Source organism: Astatotilapia calliptera, chromosome 14 (assembly GCF_900246225.1).
Source record: "Astatotilapia calliptera chromosome 14, fAstCal1.2, whole genome shotgun sequence".
Classification (NCBI taxonomy): Eukaryota; Metazoa; Chordata; class Actinopteri; order Cichliformes; family Cichlidae; genus Astatotilapia; species Astatotilapia calliptera.
The window spans coordinates 27,924,062-27,943,767 of NC_039315.1; the positions used below are offsets into that span (position 1 = coordinate 27,924,062).

Genomic DNA, 19,706 nt, shown 5'->3' on the forward strand with positions numbered 1-19,706 from the left:
ACCACCTATATTTAATCATTCAAGTTCAGACAGATTGGCTCATTTAAAGGGTCTTTTTCATTATTTTTACTCTTTTGTGCAGTAGAGAAGAAAATGGCTCTTAATGGAAGGAACTACATGATCACATATTTAATATATTACATTTCTAATTATTTAATAATTCAAAAAAGCCAGTTTCACAGGAAGGAATTGCAGCTTGATTATGACGCTAATATGGAAATGTTGGGAAAATTAGACATTTCATTTGCTGTTTAGATCAGTACGTTTATGGCTTCTGAGGTCATTATCATGACCTGCAACTTATCATAAATGGTAGTATAAATACAGCCAATTACAACAACTGGGAAAATAAATACTGCAGCAACTGTGCAGTGAATGTTTGACATTTAACATTTCAAATACAAATATGTTGGTTTCTTTGTTTTTATTTTAGAAATGCACATGTGTGTAGATGTGTGTTGTCACTCAGCTTCTACTTACTAATCGTGGATGGAGCAGCCATCATGACTATGAAAAAAAAAAGTCAGGTTGAGGGTGAACATATAAGAGAGAAATAAAACCTGGCATTACCACACCGTTGATCTTTAAAATGTATAAATCAACCTTAAACAGGTTGAGGTTATCAGGTGAAGACTTCACTTTGGGACACAGCGCATTACAAAGGCTGTCACAGCAAATACTGCAGCTATTTGCATACAGTATTCAAATGAATTCAAATAAAAATGTGTGTTGGTCTTTTTATTTTTATTCGTCAGAAATGCATATTTGTGTAGATGCATGTTTTTGCTCAGCTTTTACTCACCACAACCAATTGGAGCCAATTCAAACACTACGCAAAAAAATAAAAGAAAAAAAAAATATCAGCCTGAATATTATTAGAGAAAAAGAAAAACAAAACACTGTCGATCTTTAAAATGTATAAATCAACCTTAAACAGGTTGAGGTTATCAGGTGAAGACTTCACTTTGGGACACAGCGCATTACAAAGGCTGTCACAGCAAATACTGCAGCTATTTGCATACAGTATTCAAATGAATTCAAATAAAAATGTGTGTTGGTCTTTTTATTTTTATTCGTCAGAAATGCATATTTGTGTAGATGCATGTTTTTGCTCAGCTTTTACTCACCACAACCAATTGGAGCCAAATCAAACACTACGCAAAAAAATAAAAGAAAAAAAAAATATCAGCCTGAATATTATTAGAGAAAAAGAAAAACAAAACACTGTCGATCTTTAAAATGTATAAATCAACCTTAAACAGACTGAGGTTATCAGGTAAGTCTTCACTTTGGGACACAGCCCATTACAAAGGTTATCAAAGCTATTTGCATACAGTATTGTATACTTACCATTTCAAAAAAAATTAAAAACAGAAATTTTTATATATATATATATATATATATATATATATATATATATATATATATTTTGAAATGCACAGATGTAAAATGATTTTTTTTTAAAGGTCCAGAGATTTAATGTCTTACTTTTTAACATTCATAGGCTGATATGCAAATATAACACAATACAAAAACACTGTTTAAAATATACTGTTTTTTTCTCCTGTCAATATCTTGAATAACTGTACCATATTTTTGCTACTGAATCTCATATTTTGCTTTAACCAACCTTTTTAAAAAAAAATTTGTACAACGTCTGGATCCTGTTAACTGACTCTGATAGTCTGCTCTTCTATTTATCATTGTACTCTTTTCATTCAAGTTCAGCTTTCTTCATCTTCAAACTGTGTTTGAGTATTTTAGTTTAAAAAAAAAAACAACAACTCACGGGCTGTTGGAATATTTCTGCGCACAAGAGGTCCCTGAATCACTTCGCTGTTGTCTTTGTTGACAGCAATGAAGGCAGTGAACGAACTTCTCACTCCTGATTCGACACTGAGCTGCACCACCTTCTCCTTCACTCCATCTTGCTGTCCTCTGTGCTCTCTCTCCTCCATCTCCAGGGAGCGAATGAGAGTCTGAGCACCCAACCTGTGAACTGTTAGTCTGCAGGCAAGAAGGAAAACACACAGAATCATATGTCATATGTGATCAGAATCAGAATCACAATCAGAATACTTTATTAATCCCGAAGGAAATTAGGGTTACAGCAGGCAGCACGCTAATGGCGCATGCGCACTTACAAAGGAACCTTCTGACCAACTTTACACAAACATCACATTGTGGAGACATGTCAGAAAGGTAGGCTGATAGGAAAAAAACAACGAAAATACATAACATGAGGTAAGAGGAGGAGAAAAAAAACTCCACTCAGACTGAGCTCCTGAGAACAGTTTGATAACAGAAAAAACACCTCAGCACAAAAGCACATGACTATCAATACACCATAGAAACACAAGACAAGCAACAGGGGCGGGTAAAGGGTAAGAGAGAGCCGGTGTAGACAGCGCATCCGGTCCTGCAGCGTGTCTGCGCTGGTCCAGTCGACTGCCATCTTCCCCGGTAGGGCACAAGCATCGAAGGCGTTTGGAAAGGGAGGGGGGATCAGTGTGTGCATATCAGTGTATGTGTGTGTCCAGAGTTCAGCTGAGACAGTGTCCTTCGGCCCGCCAGGCTAAGTAAACAGTCTTCCAGCCAACCCAGGTGGCCTTGTATGGAATGGGGGGGGAACAGTCTAAACACAGTCGTTATCAGGGAGTTTTATTCAGCTCCAGCCTTAAGGCCGCAGCTGGCGCCGAAGGGGTCTCCGCATGAAGTGATGGTGGTTTTTACATATATTGCAAATAGCTATGCTTAATACTGATCGAATATAATCAGGTATATTAAATGACTAATAAATTGTCTGTCTATGTATCAAAAGACCCCTCTGAGTGAAAAAAAATCAGGGAACAGTTAACCCTGCCTGGGCTTTGGGTTACTGGGCCCCCACCTGTTCTAGCAGGAAGGGGTCATCCCTGACTGCAAACCAGTGCACAAAGCAAGATACATAAGCAAGTTTGATGAGGAAGAACTGGTCTGGCCGGCACAGAGTCCTCAACTCAACCTGATCAATGACCAACCTCACAAATGTCCATTTAAAAGAATGACCAAAATAACCCAAATTATCTGTGTATCTGAGCCTCAGTCTCAGTCTAACTTTGCTTTTTTTTTGTGGGAATGGAGTCTCTGCCTTTGATTCTGACAAGTAACTGCAGCTAAAAAGTCAACACTGTCACTTCATTTGATCATAACAAGTGTAGAAAAGCTCAGACTGCAGCGTAGAAGTTGCTGAAAGGGAGGAAAGCTACAATAAGCTGGAAGTGAGTCAAACATTGATTGGTAGATTGTTAACAATATTGTATGCAATTGTTCAGGACCACTGAGTCACAGGGTTAAAGTCTACTCATTGTGAAAGAATTTCTGCAAGAACACAAAACTTTGCACAGGTGTTATGAGAAGTTTACATACACTCATCAAGGGCATGAATTTGATGGTATTTCTGAGCTTTTAATGGTTTCTTTGGATTCTTGTTGTTCCAGGGTGGAATGATCCAAATTAGCTGGCTTATTCACATAGACTGTAATGTTTCTAATGTACAAAGAAATTATGTCATTCAGTTGTGTTGTGCATATGCATATTTTATATTATAGTTACACTGTGTACTGTGTGTTAGGCACTTTATTGATATAAGGGCAATGGAGTCCAGCACTCCTTCAAAGGCAGATATAGGTAAACAGCACTAAAGAGCTTTACTATTCAAAAGGTGATTAGTGCCAATTTCTGAATATTTATTTTTTAATTTCACAATATGACAAAATAAAGGATGCTTAATACTTTTTAACATGATATTCTTAATAACAAAATTGAAAAAAATTTGGATTTTGTTATTATTTTCCTTGAGTATTTCTTCTTCAGTCACCTTTCTCACTCACTATGTGTTAACAGACCTCTCTGGACAGAATCATACTTGTTATTATTCTCTGTCTCTCTTCCACAGCATGTCTTTATCCTGTCTTCCTCCTCTTACCCCAACCGGTCGCTGCAGATGGCCCCGCCCCTCCCTGAGCCTGGTTCTGCTGGAGGTTTCTTCCTGTTAAAAGGGAGTTTTTCTTTCCCACTGTGGCCAAAGTGCTTGCTCATAGGCGATCATATGAGTGTTAGGTTTTTTTCTGTATGTATTACTATAGAGTCTACCTTACAATATAAAGTGCCTTGAGGCAACGGTTGTTGTGATTTGGGGCTGTATCAACAAAACTGAATTGAATTGAAGAAAATGGTATTTCCTTTCAAATTTCATGTGGCATTGAGCAAACATGACAAGTCATGCCACAAAAATAATCAGTACGTTGTCTCTTCAAAATACAACAAATACTAGAGTGTCCAGAAGGTCAAGTGGAATTTTTTTTTTTTTAATGTGTCAGTAAGTGCTGTGTGGCAGGAAGGAGTTGGACCCAAAATGCAGGCTCTCAGACTCAAGGGGTGAACTCAAAATCACAGCTTTATTGGCTGGCAAGGAAGACGCATTTAAAAAAAAAAAAAAAAAAAACTACACTGGGAAATCTAAGTTCAAGGAAACACAGGGACAGAGTAACACACCGCAATGAGGGACGACGTAACACTGACACAGAGACACACAGGGCTTAAATACACTGGGGAATAACGAGGGAATGAGACACAGAAGAAGAGCAGAGCTGGGGGAAATCAGAACTGACGAGACAAGGAAACAAAGTAGGGCCGTATTCAGGGTCTGCAGCCTTAAAGGCCACATTTTAAGGCCGATTACGTCACAGTGGCGCGCCGAAGGCTGTCCCAATTCAAAGGCTGCTCGAAATGCGTCCTTCATTTCCCTGAATTTTAAGGCTGTGGCAGTGTAGACTTCGTGGCCCAACATATCCCACAATTCATAGTGTGGCAGTCGGTGTGGATAATTTTGCCGCAGACGGCAGAAGCGGAGCGGCCGAAGAGTAAACTGTGAAAAGTAAGTACGGAATATTATGTCACTTATTTATGTGCGAATGTTTAATAATGAGGAACATTAAAACATTACTGTTGGCCACATGTCGCCATTAGCGATGTTTGTACGTTCAGCTTTTACTTGCTTTTAAAGCCTTTAAAATATAATAATACAATAGTCGACCTTAATCTTACAGAGAATGTGATGATTTTATGGATAATTAAAGTCAGTCATATATCCACAATCACAACAAGCTGAAAGTCAGTGATGCTGCTCGGTTTGCAGTCCTGAATATCACGGCACAAGCAGAATTCACTGCAATGTTAATGTTAGCTATGTTATATTGCTGCCTCTGTTCGGTGGTGTCGAGCCAAACGGACTTTAACGTGTGTTTGAACGAGCTGACGGTTCACTCGTTAAGCTGAAAGAAAGATGCTTTAATCACAGGAGTCACACATGTGTCCACTGTACCATCTGGGAACTCTTCTTGTTTAGCACTCGTAATAACACAAACACTAAATCCTCCTTCTCTTGTGCTGTTTTGTAGCAGTGTATACATCTGAGACTGTCACCTGTCTGTCTGTCCTGCACTCTCTCTCTTTGTCTTTCTCTCTGATTGTGTAATAAAAGTATGAACATGTGTTTATAAGTTACACTTGTGTTTGAATCCTGCAGCTTATCACACATTTGATTCCCATGTGTGACAACTGCAAGTGTCCAGAGTGAGGACAGACTGAGGGATCCACTGCTGCACATCATCTGTGAGGCTTTGCACCCCTGATGATCCACCAGGACAAACTCAGCAGTGTTTGAGGAAGTGAAAATATGTTCTCCTTCATTTCTGTCAACCACACGTTTCCAGCTATCATAGTTGCTAGGCAACCTGGGCAGCGCGACGGAGGCTAGACCGTCCCATTTCACAAGCCTCGCACTTCCGGCCTTAGCGGTCTTTGAGTACGCGGCCCTTGAGGACCGTTGAGGCTGCGTACTTTAAGGCTGCAGACTCTGAATTGGGATACAGCTTAGGATACACTCACATGAGACACAGACCTTCAAAGTAAAACAGGAAGTATAACACTGAGGCGCGAACTTGACATGGTGGAGACAGAACAACTAAGAAACCGAGACATAACCATAAGGCAGAGGACTCTAAGAACCAAAAGACTAGAGATGATAAATAATACACAGAGTGAAATCCTGGAACACAAGAAACTGACTCAAGGGAGCAACAAAATACCAACCATGAGAATATAATTCACAATACAGAGTGACAAAAAACACAGGAAACTCAAAACATGCCAAGACACAGACCAAGAAACACGGACTTTACACAGAACAGAGGGGGCACAGAGAAACATGAGGGGCAAGGGATCAAAACTAGAAACCATAGAATAAATCACATGAGAACTCGACAAAATACTAAGAAAACTCAGAAAGAACTAAAAACGCTGGGTCAGGAGACCCAGGACCCTGACAAAATGTTATTATTTGAAATGGAGTCACTTGGGTCTCACAAATTAAAAATATACATATATTCTATTTTGACAGGACAACCTACTGATATTTTTGTTTTAGCAGTACAGCGTAGTTCAAAAGAGCATTTTTTGAAGAAAATATCTTGTGTAGTATTTATTATTTGAACCTAAAATTTCACAGCACTCATCATATGTGCCCACACTTTGTATCTTAACATTTTTTATGAAAATGATGGATGGTTGAGCAGAAGTCCTGTGTTGATTTCAAACAGAATGACCCATGAGCTGGGTTTGACTTTACTAACTTTTTGAAGTTACTTTTTAACAAGCAGGTAGTAGTTTGTGTAGTACAAGAAAAACTACCCATCAGCTTAAGAAATTCCCGAGCTGTCCTTAAAGTAACACCAAAGCTGGGTCCGCTCCCTAGACCTCAAAGAAAGGCAGAAATCCCACAGAAGGAAGCAGAGGCAGTCAGGACAAAGACAAGCTATGAAAGAGAGAAAGCAAGAGAAGTGCAGTTTGGTGTATAAACACATGGAGAGTGAAAATAAAATGCTCAGTGTATCATGGTAAGCCACCAACAACCCAGTTGCAGCATACCTAAGGGATGGTTTAGGGTCATCTGATACAGCTCCAACGGGAAAGTATTGACGAGTAATGTTAAAAATAGAGATAGTGCCTGAATTTAAATAGTGTTATGAATTAAAGAAAAAAAGAATGCTTGGACAATGCTATCATAATGGACAGGTTTTTGACAGGGCACCCACAACTATGTCTCCAAACTAACTTCCTTCCAAGCCAAAGACTAGAAAATATGGTGAAGCATATCTTGCCTTTGGCCTCACCTGCACAAGTGCCAAGGTAGGTCTCCCCGGCAGAATTAGTTTCCCCTGCGTCGGGAGCACCCCTGGGCTCTCCAAATCACGGACAAACAGAATCCCACATTCTGGATTTTTAGTTCACAAAAACTTCTTATAATGACTTACTATCCCTGACATTTTGGCACTTTATACAGTAAAGTTACAGTGGAATACAAATACTGACAGGCTGATCCTGCCACAATTTGTTCCCCCTGTCCAAATCATGGACAAGATTTTCTTGTAAAATAAAGAGGGGGCCTAGCAAAAGAAAGTTTGGGAACCATTGACGTAACCCCAGTTATCAGGCTGAAGGAGTCCTGACAGGATCTTGCACAGATTTCTTTCTGCTGCTGATGGATTTGCCTCTAAAAGTCAGACAGACTTTGTTTGACGTTTTGTTTGACGTCTGTACAGTGTGCAATGTGCAGACAAGTCTGTCATTCTTTACAAAAGCAGGCTCTGAGGACACAAATTAGTTGTTGTTGGTGATGTTCCTGTGTGTGTCAATCTGTTTGTTCTTAGTGTATTTTAGAGTAAAAGTGTCAGATTATTGCACAATAGTGTTTGGACTTGAATTCAAACAATGTCTCCTTGATTTCACACAAACGGCAGACTGAGATTACTCTGTCATGTCTAATATGTTTGTGATCAGTAATGATATACTATTAGATGTTATGATATCCCTAATCCAAGAAATAATGATTAGGAAAAAGTGAAACATATTTAAAACTAGACACACAGCATTAGGTTTGGGTATTATTAACTGTTTTCCAGTAAGTACAGTTACGTTTCTGAAAATACTGTTTTAAATTCAACACGTGGAAACTCACAATTCAAAACAGAAGTGTTGTTTGTGTTAAACTGTTTTACCCAGCGTCCTCTGCAGGTCTGAGACTGAAGTGCAGCTGGTTCTCAGAGGGATGACCTGCCAGGCTGTACGTCAGCGTCACACAGCCCTCTGCTGCCTCTGAGCTCTGACACAGAATTACAGTGTTAGAAGTCACGTTAATCACTGTCATCAAATACCTAAACAACAACATGAGAGGCTGCTGCTCCTACCTGTCCAGTGAGCTGGGCATAAATCAGTGACCTCTGACCCTGGAAAAGTGTTGTGATTGGTGGAGAGAGGACAGTGACAGACACTTCCTTTGGTAAATCCCATGTGACTGAGATGTCGACCACAGCTGGCTGCAGAGCAAACCGCAGCGACTGCATCACCTGAAAAATAATGAAAAACTCTCCAAATATACACAAACAGCTGGAACAGACATTTTACTCACTGCAGGTCTGATCTCCAATATGTATCTGCTGCTGCTGTAATGTTTAACTTGACTTATAATATTATTAATGTATATAACATGTTTGAACATACATACATGCACATAAACAGACACATAATCAACCATACATTCAGACATTTATTCCAACATGCAAACTATGGACCAAAATACAGGGGAAAAGATCAAGGGTAAGGTAACCAATGAATGCTTTCTCTCTTTCATAGCTTGTCTTTGTCCTGACTCCCTTTGTTTCCGATCCCAGTCCCAGTGTCGCCACCTCCAGCTGAAGAAAGGGAGAGATGCTTCCGTTGCAGAGAAATTTTCCAAATCACTTTATGGCGACCTGTCCAATTTGGCCAAAAGACTCCGCCCACTGGTAAATTCGGGCATACGGTTGGGCGAATCCCTCACTTCCACTGAATCTCTGCTTCTCCTTCTGGTCATCCTCAGTCTCAACTAGATCACTAGGTCACTTCAAGCCTCAGGAGCTGAGCAGAACCTAATTGATATTAGGTTAGCTAACGAGTTACATCTCCCTTTGATCCTGTTAAATCCTCCCATCCCTGCTACAGCCCTTAATAACCAATTTTTCACTACCATTACCCACCAGACCAAAGCCATCAGTATTATTATCTGAGGCAATAACCAGACCCAGGAGAGGGTTCCTTTACTCTGGGGTGGAGACAAGGAGGCCGCTTCCAGTCCTGCAGCAGCAGGGAAGTTCTCCTGTTCTCCTGGCATCAGCAGTTTGTGACGACCCCATGCGTCACTCTGCCCATTCATATGTGGTGTTGATTCGTGCTGTTCAAAAGTGAATTTAAAACATGGGAGGGGCATGGTGCCAATGACCTGCCCCTGTTCACCTGCCAGACAAAAGCAAGTGTCAGCATGCCCCCCCCCCCCCCCCCCCCCCCAAAGAACCCTCAATGTCTACGTGTATTTAAAATTGAGAGGTGGGCGCACCGGTACTAGAAGTGAGGCTGAACAAACACACTGCCTTCTTCACAACTGCTCCCATTCTCATCCACCCCGACCACTCAAAGTTGTGTATTGTAGAAGTGGAAGCATCAGACTCTGGTGTTGGAGCAGTCCTCTCACAGTACTCAGGTTCTCAAGGCAAACTACAAGCCTGTGCCTTCTTTTCTCGCAGTCTTTCCCCAGATATTATGATGTAGATGACCGTGAGTTGTTGGCTGTAAAATTGGGCCTAGAAGAATGGAGACACTTACAAGGGGGGCAGAGCATCCTTTTGTGATCTGGATAATCATAAGAACTTAATCTATTTAAGGACAGCCAAGAGACTGAGAGCCCATCAGGCTCGCTGGTCACTATTTTACGCATGTTTTAACGTCTCTGTTTCCTACAATCATATCCCTGCTTCCTCAGGCAAAACTGTAATAATCACCATATTTAACAGTTTTGGTTTTTTTTTAAGTTAGCCCACTGTATAGCCTTGAAAAAAAAGCTGTCTTCAGTTGCTGAGACAGCTAAATTGTTAACAGATCATGTTTTCCGACTCCATGGTATTCCGGTGGAGATCATGTCTGATCAAGGCCCTTGGTTTACTTCACAGGTGTGGAGGTCATTTTGTTCAGCATTAGGAGGCCGGGTCAGTCTCAGCTCTGGATATCATAGCCAGACCAGCAGCCAAACAGAGCAGATGAAACAGGAGCTGGAGGCTACACTTTGCTGTCTCACGTTCAACAACCCTTCAACCTGGTCATCATATCTCCTCTGAGTGGAGTATGCACACAACTCTCACACTTCATCCGTTACTGGTTTCTCTCTCTTTTGAAATCTCCTTAGGATACCAGCCACTTTGTTCCCAGAAACAGAGATAGAACTGGCAGTTCCCTCAGCGCAGCAGCAGCGATATCAACGTGTCTGGACACGGGCCAGAGAGACATTAGTCTGGAAAGATGAGCGCTAGCGCCGTTAAGCAGACCACCACAGACCACGCACTCCCAGGTAGCTACTTGGGCAGAAGGTATGGCTTGCTGCAAAAGATATTTCCCTAAAGTCACTGTTGCATTCACCCATACAAGGTGGGGCTCCATCATTAGCCCCAAGGTAGTTAAACTGAAGCTACCAGCATCTTGATGCATAATCAATCATCCAGGTAAGTAAATCCCCAAAAGTTGATTCTGTTCATCTGGATGTAGCGTTTTCAGTGGGAGAAATGTTTTGTCACTCAACTAAGTGACTTCTTCAGTCTCAGCTGACTGCAGGTTTCCCCAATCTTATAAACAGAACATTTGCATTATGACTGAAACCAGCCCAGTGAAGGAACATGGGGTGGGAGGTCAGTTCCTTGATCATTAATGCAAACACTCATGAACATTGATCAACAACCACTGATCAATGGCCATGAGCACCATTCACAGAGAGTTGGGGAATGGCTGCAATCACAGCATTGTAAGATGGCAAAAGATGTACCCTTAGGCAATGTTCCCTCTGTGCAATCGCGCACTGCTGGCACAGGCTCCGCACACAGAGAATCTGCGTTGGAGTGTGAGTCAGTAAGTGACCGGTGACTGGCTGCTCCAGCCAATGATGCGATTCACATTCGTATATACGCAGCTAATCAACATCGTTGACAGGCTATGACAACGTTCTTATGTGCCGACACCGGTGTTTTATCTAGCAAAGCAGCGTGGCTGATGTGCAGGATCTTGGATGTCCGCCGGCCTGGTCGTGGCTGCCAGTCTTGGGTAGACTGGGAAGGGTACTGCACCTCCGAGTAAAAAGACTGCATGTGTGAAATAATGTCAAGGAGATCTGTCGAGAAAATTAGTTTAAACTCAGAGAAGAGAACTGATCAAGAGACTTGGTCCAGTTGAAGACGTGCAGACTTTTTAAGCAGTCACTAGAATACATGGCAGGGAAAACAGGTTGAGGTGGATTAAGGAATCTGCTGATGGTGTCAAACAAAAACCTTTGATTGGATTTATTACCATTAATCAAAACAGCAGAATAAGATTGTGTCTTTTATGAGTTGGTTAAGTATGTTTAGTAAGTCCTTCATATGGTGTCATTATCCTCCTTCATAACTGTGTTTATTGTCTTACTTTTGGTTGCATCCTGTCAGTCCCTGTGATGAACTGAGCGTGACCTCCTCCTTCCTTGGCCATCCCATTGATGAGAGCAGAGCTGGCCCCTTCCCCAATCCCAAAAGAGAAACACCTGCAATAAAACAATTGTCTTTGAGCACAAAGAGGACATGTTGGACATCCTGAAAACTGTGTAGATATAACTGTGGTTTTGTGGTTTCACCTGTGAGAACCTGAATTCTTCTTCACCTGATCAATCACTTCTTTGGTGTTCCCCACCTCTCCATCAGTAAAGACAAACAGCTAGAGAGGAGAGTTTACACATAAGGACATATCACCAGACCCACAAACACACAGCTTGTTCTGAGAGCTGAGTTAGTTTTCAGAAATAGTAACTGGGCTGTGTTTTATTAGTGCTTTTCTACTCTGCTTGAGCACTCAAATCTCTTTATGCAACATGTCTCATTCACCTATTCAAATAAAATGGGTGAATACAGGCCCTTTTTTCTATGGGTTTCTATAAAGCAGTAACATGCACATACTCACTCTACATCATGCACATTGGGATCAAGAACACATTGCCATGCAGCCAGGAATCGAACCACCAATGTTCTTATGAGCAGATTATCTGCTGCACAACCTGACAGACAGGTTGTGCAGCTTTCCTAGTGTCCCACTTTATGTGTTACCTGTCTGGGCTGATTGGGAATGCAGGGCTGGCTGTAAATATGTTTGATGGGCTCCAGGATCTCTGTTCCTCCAAGATCAGCCTCCATCTGCTCAACTTTCTTCAGAGCCTCCTCCATGGTCTGCTGGCTGTACTCCACACTCTTACTGCCATCACATAAACACATGCACCAAAACATCCATTAAGATAGCTTAGCAAAGACAGCAGGGCCTTTGTTGTTGTTGTTGTTGATACTCACAGGAAGATGTGTTCATATCTGGACCCAAAACTGTAAATGTTGAAATAGCAGCCAATTGGTAAACTCTTCAACAGGAGCAGCAGAGTATCCTGAAGGGAAGAGGGAAAAGATGGTGAGGCCACTGTGTGAGAGGAACACTGTGAAAGAATATCTATCTAATATGAGTGTAAGAACAAATGATGGATACCTTGGCACTGCGGATGCGAGTATTACTCATACTTCCAGATCGATCCATTAAGAACACAAACTCTCCACATGAAGCCGTTGAAGACATCACAGACTGGGGGAACTCAGGGTACAGACTCACCATCACCACTGGATCACCCATCAGAGAACCTGAGAAATCAGAGACAGAAAAAACTTAAAACAACATCGCCTTTAAGTGTTTATTCAAACATATTGAACTCCTGAGCTGATGAGTAAAGATAATTTGCTAATAAAAATGTATCTAACAACCTCTTCCATTTTCACTCACCCGGCTCAGCAGAGGCCTGTCCTGCCTCCACCACAGCAGTGGGCTGGTGGGCGTCTTTGTAATAAATCAGCAGTTCAACATCTCTGTCAAACTTGTGTCCTGCAGCCAGCTTGACCTGCACACCACAAACACATTCATATTTATTCATCAGTAAGAAGTAACACAGACACATCAGCACTCTACCTACCGTGGCCTGGGTTTGATCGGTGTTGAGGTACTGCAGAGGGTCCAGGGAACAGTTGGACTCTACTTTAGAGATTGGACGAGGAGAGGACACTCGGGCAGAAAAAGACAGACTGTAGGGCACCAGAGAGGCTGGAACAGAAGTCACCTGGACACCTGCACCTTCACTACCTGCACACAGTATCAGGTTAGAAATGCTGTAAACAATAAGGCTGCTCACAAGAAAAAACTTCAGCTGCTAAAAACCTCTGCTTCAAATAAGGATTTCAGTAAAATTAGGTATTTTTAAAAAACAGTTCTATTTCAGCTGTTCGGGAATAACTAGATTATCAGAGTACAAATGATAGAGAACCATGCATCTGTGTGAGCAGCTTTACAATTTAACAGCTGTACTCTGTGTGTTTTGCAAATGTTCCACATACTTGATCAATTCTAATAGCAAACTGTAACATACACAAATCCCCATAACAATTTTATATATTCAAATTTCACTTGCAACATATCAAGCTGACAAGAAAATCTGAAAAGTTACAGTCTGTGGTTACTCAACACATCTGCCTCTGGTTTCTTACAAAGTTTATAATATGAAAAATATCTATGTCACTTTTTCTTCTAGAAAATGAAGTTGGATCTTGACTTAATTTTCTGCCATACATTGTATTCTGTCAGTGTTTTCAATGTTTGTTAAAGACCTAATATGGTTTAAACATTTCTGGTCCAAGTATTCTGAAGTTGTCCTACCCTGAGGTTGGTATCGAGGGTTGAGCACAGCAGGCAGACAGAACCTCAGACCATCATCAGCCTGCACAGCCAGCTCAGTGACGTACTCCAACCTGATGGAGGCGCTCTCTCCTGGAGGCAGACTGCCCACACTCAGAGAGAATATATCTGGACTCTGATCACTCTCCTCCAATAGGAAGGCCTGCTGACCGGAGCTCAGAGCATCATCATACTCCTCACGAGCCTGAAGCACAGGTGACACATGTCAGTGACATTCACTGTGTTTATTTTGAAGCTCACTTATAATCAGGTTATATTTACTGTCCAGCTCACCTTCTGTTTCTCCTTCACCTCAGCTACAATCTGCGTCTGTCCAATCTGAGCACTGAAATGACAGACAGCAGCATCTCCAGGCAGAGGGAAGACAAAAACAGCCTCTAATGGTTTGTCCTCCTTGTTCTCGTAGTTCAGAGTGGAGACCACTGTAGCCACATGGTCCCTCACCTCCAGCTCCACCTCAATGCTCTTCAGAGGAACTGACAGACAAACAGAATTAGAATAACTACATAAACCATACAGATGTTTTGCAAATGGTTGATTCACAGATTGTGTCTTGTGTTATATTTCAGCCACACAAAAGTCAACTATTAACAAGCTGATACTTAAACCTGACTGTTCGATAGTGTCGCAATGTGTATTTATTTTTATTCATATTGATTCATTTATTTATTTATTTTTTATCAATTAATTTTCCTCTTTACTTTTCTACTACAAGGATATACTCTGCATGACCCGTAGCCATATGTAGCAGCAGCCCACTGCCCAGGATGCATATGGTCAACTTTACCAACTTGTACAGAGTGAGCTTGCTGCCATCCTGAACTCTCCACCAGTAAGTGTGGGAGACCCAGACGTTTTTATTATGTATGCTTTGGCCAGTAGAAGATGAAAATGGCCACGAACCTCAATGCAATTCTCATGTTGATAGTTGAGTACAGCCTCAGTCAGGGTGAAACAATTATATATTATTATTTGTTACTACAACTGATTAAAGTCTTTACATTTGAATGTTACATGAATGAAAAGAGTCTGCAGAGAAAACTTTATTTCCTGTCAGTACCTGGTTCCCTCTGGAGAGTTAGCAGACCACAGCGGTTCATAATCGTTCCTGTGAAACAAAAACATAGCGATATTAATATTAAACACAAGAAATATTTCTCATCTATGCAGCCTGGAACAATGCTCTACTTTATATATTTTATATACATATAAAATTCTGCATTTAAGAAAACGTTTCCTTAAAACAAAAACTTAATATGACATTTAAAGGGTTGTTTTTGTTGTTTTTAGTTTTTTAACAAATGAAACAAAAACATTGGAGTTCATTTTAAAAGCCCTGTATTGCTTTTCTTTTGATTTTTTTTTGTTATTGCTCATTAATAAGACAAAAGTATTTCTTATCTGATTAATCAACGGTATATTCGATAGAATTATAATCTATAGCTGCAGCATTAGTTGAGTTTGAGCATAACTGTCCTTTAACCTCTCAGGAATTTTGCAGTTGACTGGGGTGAAACTGGGGACAAATGTAGTGTGGGTGCAGGTAACATTTAGGATTTTAATGAATCATGAACGAAGAAGCACATTACCAGCAAAAGTAAAAAGAAAAGTAAATAAAAACTTAACTGGTAAAAACAAGAACTCCAAGAGCTTTATTTCGCTTAATTTCCTATGTGTGTTGGGGGCAACAACAAAGGACACAAAGATGCGCTACCGTAAAGCTTACTGAAAAGGCGCAAGCAATTTAACCGTCGGATAAGAGGCGGCTGACTTCACCGTGGCACACGAACGACGGGGGAGGGGGGGCTCTACTGGTAACATGGCGCTTCTTATGAATACAGCGCAATCCATTCAGACACTTTATCAGGTGACAATGATAAAAGGGTGATTAAAAATAAATCTATAACAGAATATGCGCACACAGAGCGATGAAATAAAAATCTTAATTTAATTTAGCTACTATTATAACGCTGAGTGCACTCTCAGTGTTGCTGTTTATTTCTAATATGGCAGCTGCGCATTAGAGCTCCGAAACTTTAAATATTAAAACATCAAGGGTTACTTTCGCTTAGATGCTTCGGTTTGTCAGCAGATCATATCAAATTATCACCGAAAAATATGAAATTAATTATCAGTTGAGTCAATAACATCGACCAAATAGATTTTTATTTATTGAACTGAAATCCTTAAATGCGTTCTGTGTTTGTATCTGCAAATCCAACAGTGTGAAACAATTCATTCCAATCAATTTAAAACTGCAACTCTGAACATATCCTGCTCCTGACCAACGCAGTAGAGTGCGTTATATAGAGTGCATGCTTTATGGGAGCGGTTTTCTTAAGAGAAAACAAATTCCCCTTGACCCGTTAAATCGTCTAAACGTCAATGACTCGACACGCGTCTTACTAAGATTGCGTCTTCGCTTCTACAAAGATTCGCATTAATGTGAGGAATCTGTGACTAGAAAAATATGGATTATTTTTACACGGAGTGAAATGTTGAAAAACGCCACCAGAAAACCAGTTAAGATGGAAAACCGAGGACTTTTTCCATGCGTTGATAACTTCCAGTCAGAGGATTCACTGTGCAGACGAAAACTTGCATCTTTCTTCTTGTGACAGAGTGACTGTGCACCTGGGCAATAATAGAGAACTACTGCCTTAGGTTCTTAGGTTCTAAAAGTTAACTTAAGGCAGTAGTTCTTTTTCCCAAAACACAAAACTATTTGAAATTGTTTTGAAACAGTTTTGAAACTTTTTTATTTTTGACTTTGACCCGAAAGCATTTTTTTTTTAAAAGGCAATAATGAAAACTGAAACAGAAACCAATGATGTGACATTAGGAATGAACTGACGGACAAACTCATGAAGAACGGGATGGTTAAAATCCACCTGTCAAATATGAAAATATGGCACTCGAGACCCCAAATGAAGAATCATGCGCAATAGAAGCTTACCTGTGTGGACAGGTAGTTGTATCCGGGCAGGCTGACTACAGCTCTTTTTCCTTGTAGTAGTGTTTACACACCCCGTTGCAGAAACAAGTCACTTCTGTCGGATACGTCCCAGTTCCTTGTTCTTCCTCTTCTTCCAGTTTAACGGCAGCTTGCATCCATCGAAGTTGCATTACTGCCACCCTCTGCTGTTACTTAGACTGCACTTAGCTCTTTAAATCCTCTTCAACAATCCCGTTCTTCTCAGAAACCGAAGAACCACTCCTTTCCTTTCATGACATCTTAGCCAGTCAACCACCTTTTCAAACCTGAGTTCCCCCCTAATTCCCAATTCTACCCTCATCATTCTCCTGTGGTTACCATACCTTCTGCAGTTAATAAATACATGCTCAATTGTTTCCATAACACCACACCAATTACATTACACAGCCCCGTTAAATGTTTCTCCATCCTAAAAAGAGTGCCATTCAGGAAACAATTCCCTGTTCTTATTCTACACATAACAATCTCCCCCCGCCTATTCATTCCCTTATTTCTTTTAACTTCTACTGTATTTTGCATCCTATACAATTCCATTTCCTTGTTGTCTCAAAAAAACGGTATGTACTGGGTGGGCGGAGCTATAGCTTGTTTGTTTTCTTTTTGTTTACTTGAGAATACCTTCTGTGAGTTTCATTTTTACTTTGCAAAAGCTCTGAAGTGCTGAAAAATCTTACTCAAAATAATTGAGCTTACTCTTCCACGTTATTCTGTAATTTACTGTGCATACCTTTCATTAATCAGCACAAATAAGGTTGTATAGTTGGCTTACAGATCATAGAAATAGTTCAAAAGAAATTTAAAGAAATACTGATTAAACAGCATTTATAACACTCAGCACCGAACTGAAGGCAGTATGGTGTAAGTAGATCTGCTTCTGTTGAAGGTGAAGGCACATTAAGAAAATCCTCAGAGACCCAGAGCTTCTTTCTTCACTCTGCAGCCCAACAGGACATTTCCAGCTTCCACACACTCAGACACACATCTTGCTAAAATAGAAAAGTTCTTATGAGAACAAATCAAATAAAAACATACTACAGCATCAAACAGTGTTTGAAAGAATATTTTATTTGTTGTTCTCATGGGTACGACCATTCTGAGCAAGGAGTGTCTGTGTCTAACAGACACTACATATGAGATCTTATATGTAAAAAAAATTTTGCAGCCAACATGAAAATGGTAAATAAAGTTTTGTCTATGACTTTATTACTGATGCTCATCAGTAAAACTCCCAGGCAGACCCACTATTGTCATCATCAACACATTCCATTTGTTTTGCAGTTTTACAGCAGAACCGTGCTGGAAAACTAGCTGCACAGTTGATGAATGACCTCTTTTTAGTTTCAAAGAGACATAAGGGATACTTCCCAAAGTCTGACCTGCATCGATCCATCCGCTCAGTGTCCATGGTTACCATATTTGCTGCAGAAGTTGCTGTGAATTAAACAGCTGACACTGCGATAATTAACAGGAGATATGAGTGTTTTTGTTTTTAATGATAAAAGAATTTTGTGACTTGGTTAACTGAAGTTAACTTATAGGAGTATCACAGATAACTCTCATGTGATCTGTGTCCTTGGAAATCTGGACTCGTGTGGACTGTTAAGAACTGCACACAATTATACTAAAATAAATAGGCTATTACTGAAATACACATGCTATATTATGAACTATGATATAAATATGGTGGTATTTACATTATTTACACTTCTTCCTTCAATTATTATTTAATAAAGCAGGCAAGGAGTGATTAAATATTATCATGCGCAACTTTTGTTCAGAACCAGTTTTCTTCAGTTAGTCTTCCCAAAAGAGTCAACTCATTGACCGCAATCCTCATTCAATGTTCTTAACGGTGGTGGAAGAAATGGAAATCATTGATATTGTTGGGAAATCACAAACAAAAAACTCTACAGACTCTGACGACATTGATATGGAAATCGTTAAGAGAGTGATAGAGGGCATTTCCAAACCCTTAACACACATTTGCAATTTGTCCTTACAAACTGGTACATTCCCAAAACAAATGAAAGCAGCTAAAGTAACACCACTGTTTAAAAATGGTGACAGACACCAATTCACAAATTATAGGCCTGTCTCTCTACTTTCTCAATTTTCAAAAATACTGGAAAAAGTCTTTAGTAATAGACTTGACAAATTTATAGATAAACACAAAATAATAACGGATAGTCAGTATGGTTTCAGATCAAATAGATCAACATCATTGGCATTAATGGAACTGATCGAAAATATCACCAACAATATAGATAAAAGACAATGTATAGTTAGTGTATTCATTGACCTAAAAAAAGCTTCTGACACAATTAATCATGACATATTACTTGATAAACTGGAGTACTACGGCATTAGAGGAGTGGTGTTAGAATGGGTAAAGAGTTATTTGAGAGACAGGCAGCAATTTGTGAAAATTGGGGAATATCAATCAGAGTGTATGGACATTGTTTGTGGAGTTCCGCAGGGGTCAGTATTGGGACCAAAGCTGTTTATCCTCTATATCAATGATATATGCAGAACATCAGATATACTACAGTTTATTCTATTTGCAGATGATACAAATATTTTTTGTGCTGGAGAGAACTTACATCAGCTTTTGGAAATTGTCACACAAGAAATGATTAAACTGAAAACATGGTTTGATAGAAATAAGCTATCATTAAATTTGGAAAAAACTACATTTATGTTATTCGGAAATTGTAAAAAAGATGCAGGAGCAAAATTATTAGTAAACAATGTTGAAATAGAGCAAGTTTCGGATACAAAATTTCTGGGT

At 40.1% G+C, this 19,706-nt stretch overlaps 1 protein-coding gene across 5 annotated transcripts in view; it reads right to left on the bottom strand.

The window, feature by feature from the left end:
- LOC113035905 (von Willebrand factor A domain-containing protein 5A-like) overlaps nt 1-17,075 on the bottom strand; it is a 32,670-nt gene extending 15,595 nt beyond the window's left edge. For 4 of the 5 annotated variants that reach the window (XM_026191767.1, XM_026191766.1, XM_026191768.1 and 1 more), the window contains exons 1-17: nt 16,880-17,075; nt 14,984-15,031; nt 14,197-14,399; nt 13,885-14,107; nt 13,148-13,314; nt 12,961-13,075; nt 12,673-12,821; nt 12,486-12,574; nt 12,249-12,393; nt 11,783-11,862; nt 11,578-11,692; nt 8,289-8,447; nt 8,100-8,203; nt 1,790-2,007; nt 1,128-1,154; nt 803-829; nt 481-507 (exon numbers count right to left, since the gene is read on the bottom strand). In XM_026191767.1, the coding sequence (XP_026047552.1) occupies nt 481-507; nt 803-829; nt 1,128-1,154; nt 1,790-2,007; nt 8,100-8,203; nt 8,289-8,447; nt 11,578-11,692; nt 11,783-11,862; nt 12,249-12,393; nt 12,486-12,574; nt 12,673-12,821; nt 12,961-13,075; nt 13,148-13,314; nt 13,885-14,107; nt 14,197-14,399; nt 14,984-15,023 (1,888 nt within the window). In that variant the 5' untranslated portion in view covers nt 15,024-15,031; nt 16,880-17,075. The remainder of the gene's footprint in view (nt 1-480; nt 508-802; nt 830-1,127; nt 1,155-1,789; nt 2,008-8,099; nt 8,204-8,288; nt 8,448-11,577; nt 11,693-11,782; nt 11,863-12,248; nt 12,394-12,485; nt 12,575-12,672; nt 12,822-12,960; nt 13,076-13,147; nt 13,315-13,884; nt 14,108-14,196; nt 14,400-14,983; nt 15,032-16,879) is intronic. The other variant, XM_026191769.1, reaches the window with a different exon arrangement.
- Between the last annotated feature and the right edge of the window lie 2,631 nt (nt 17,076-19,706).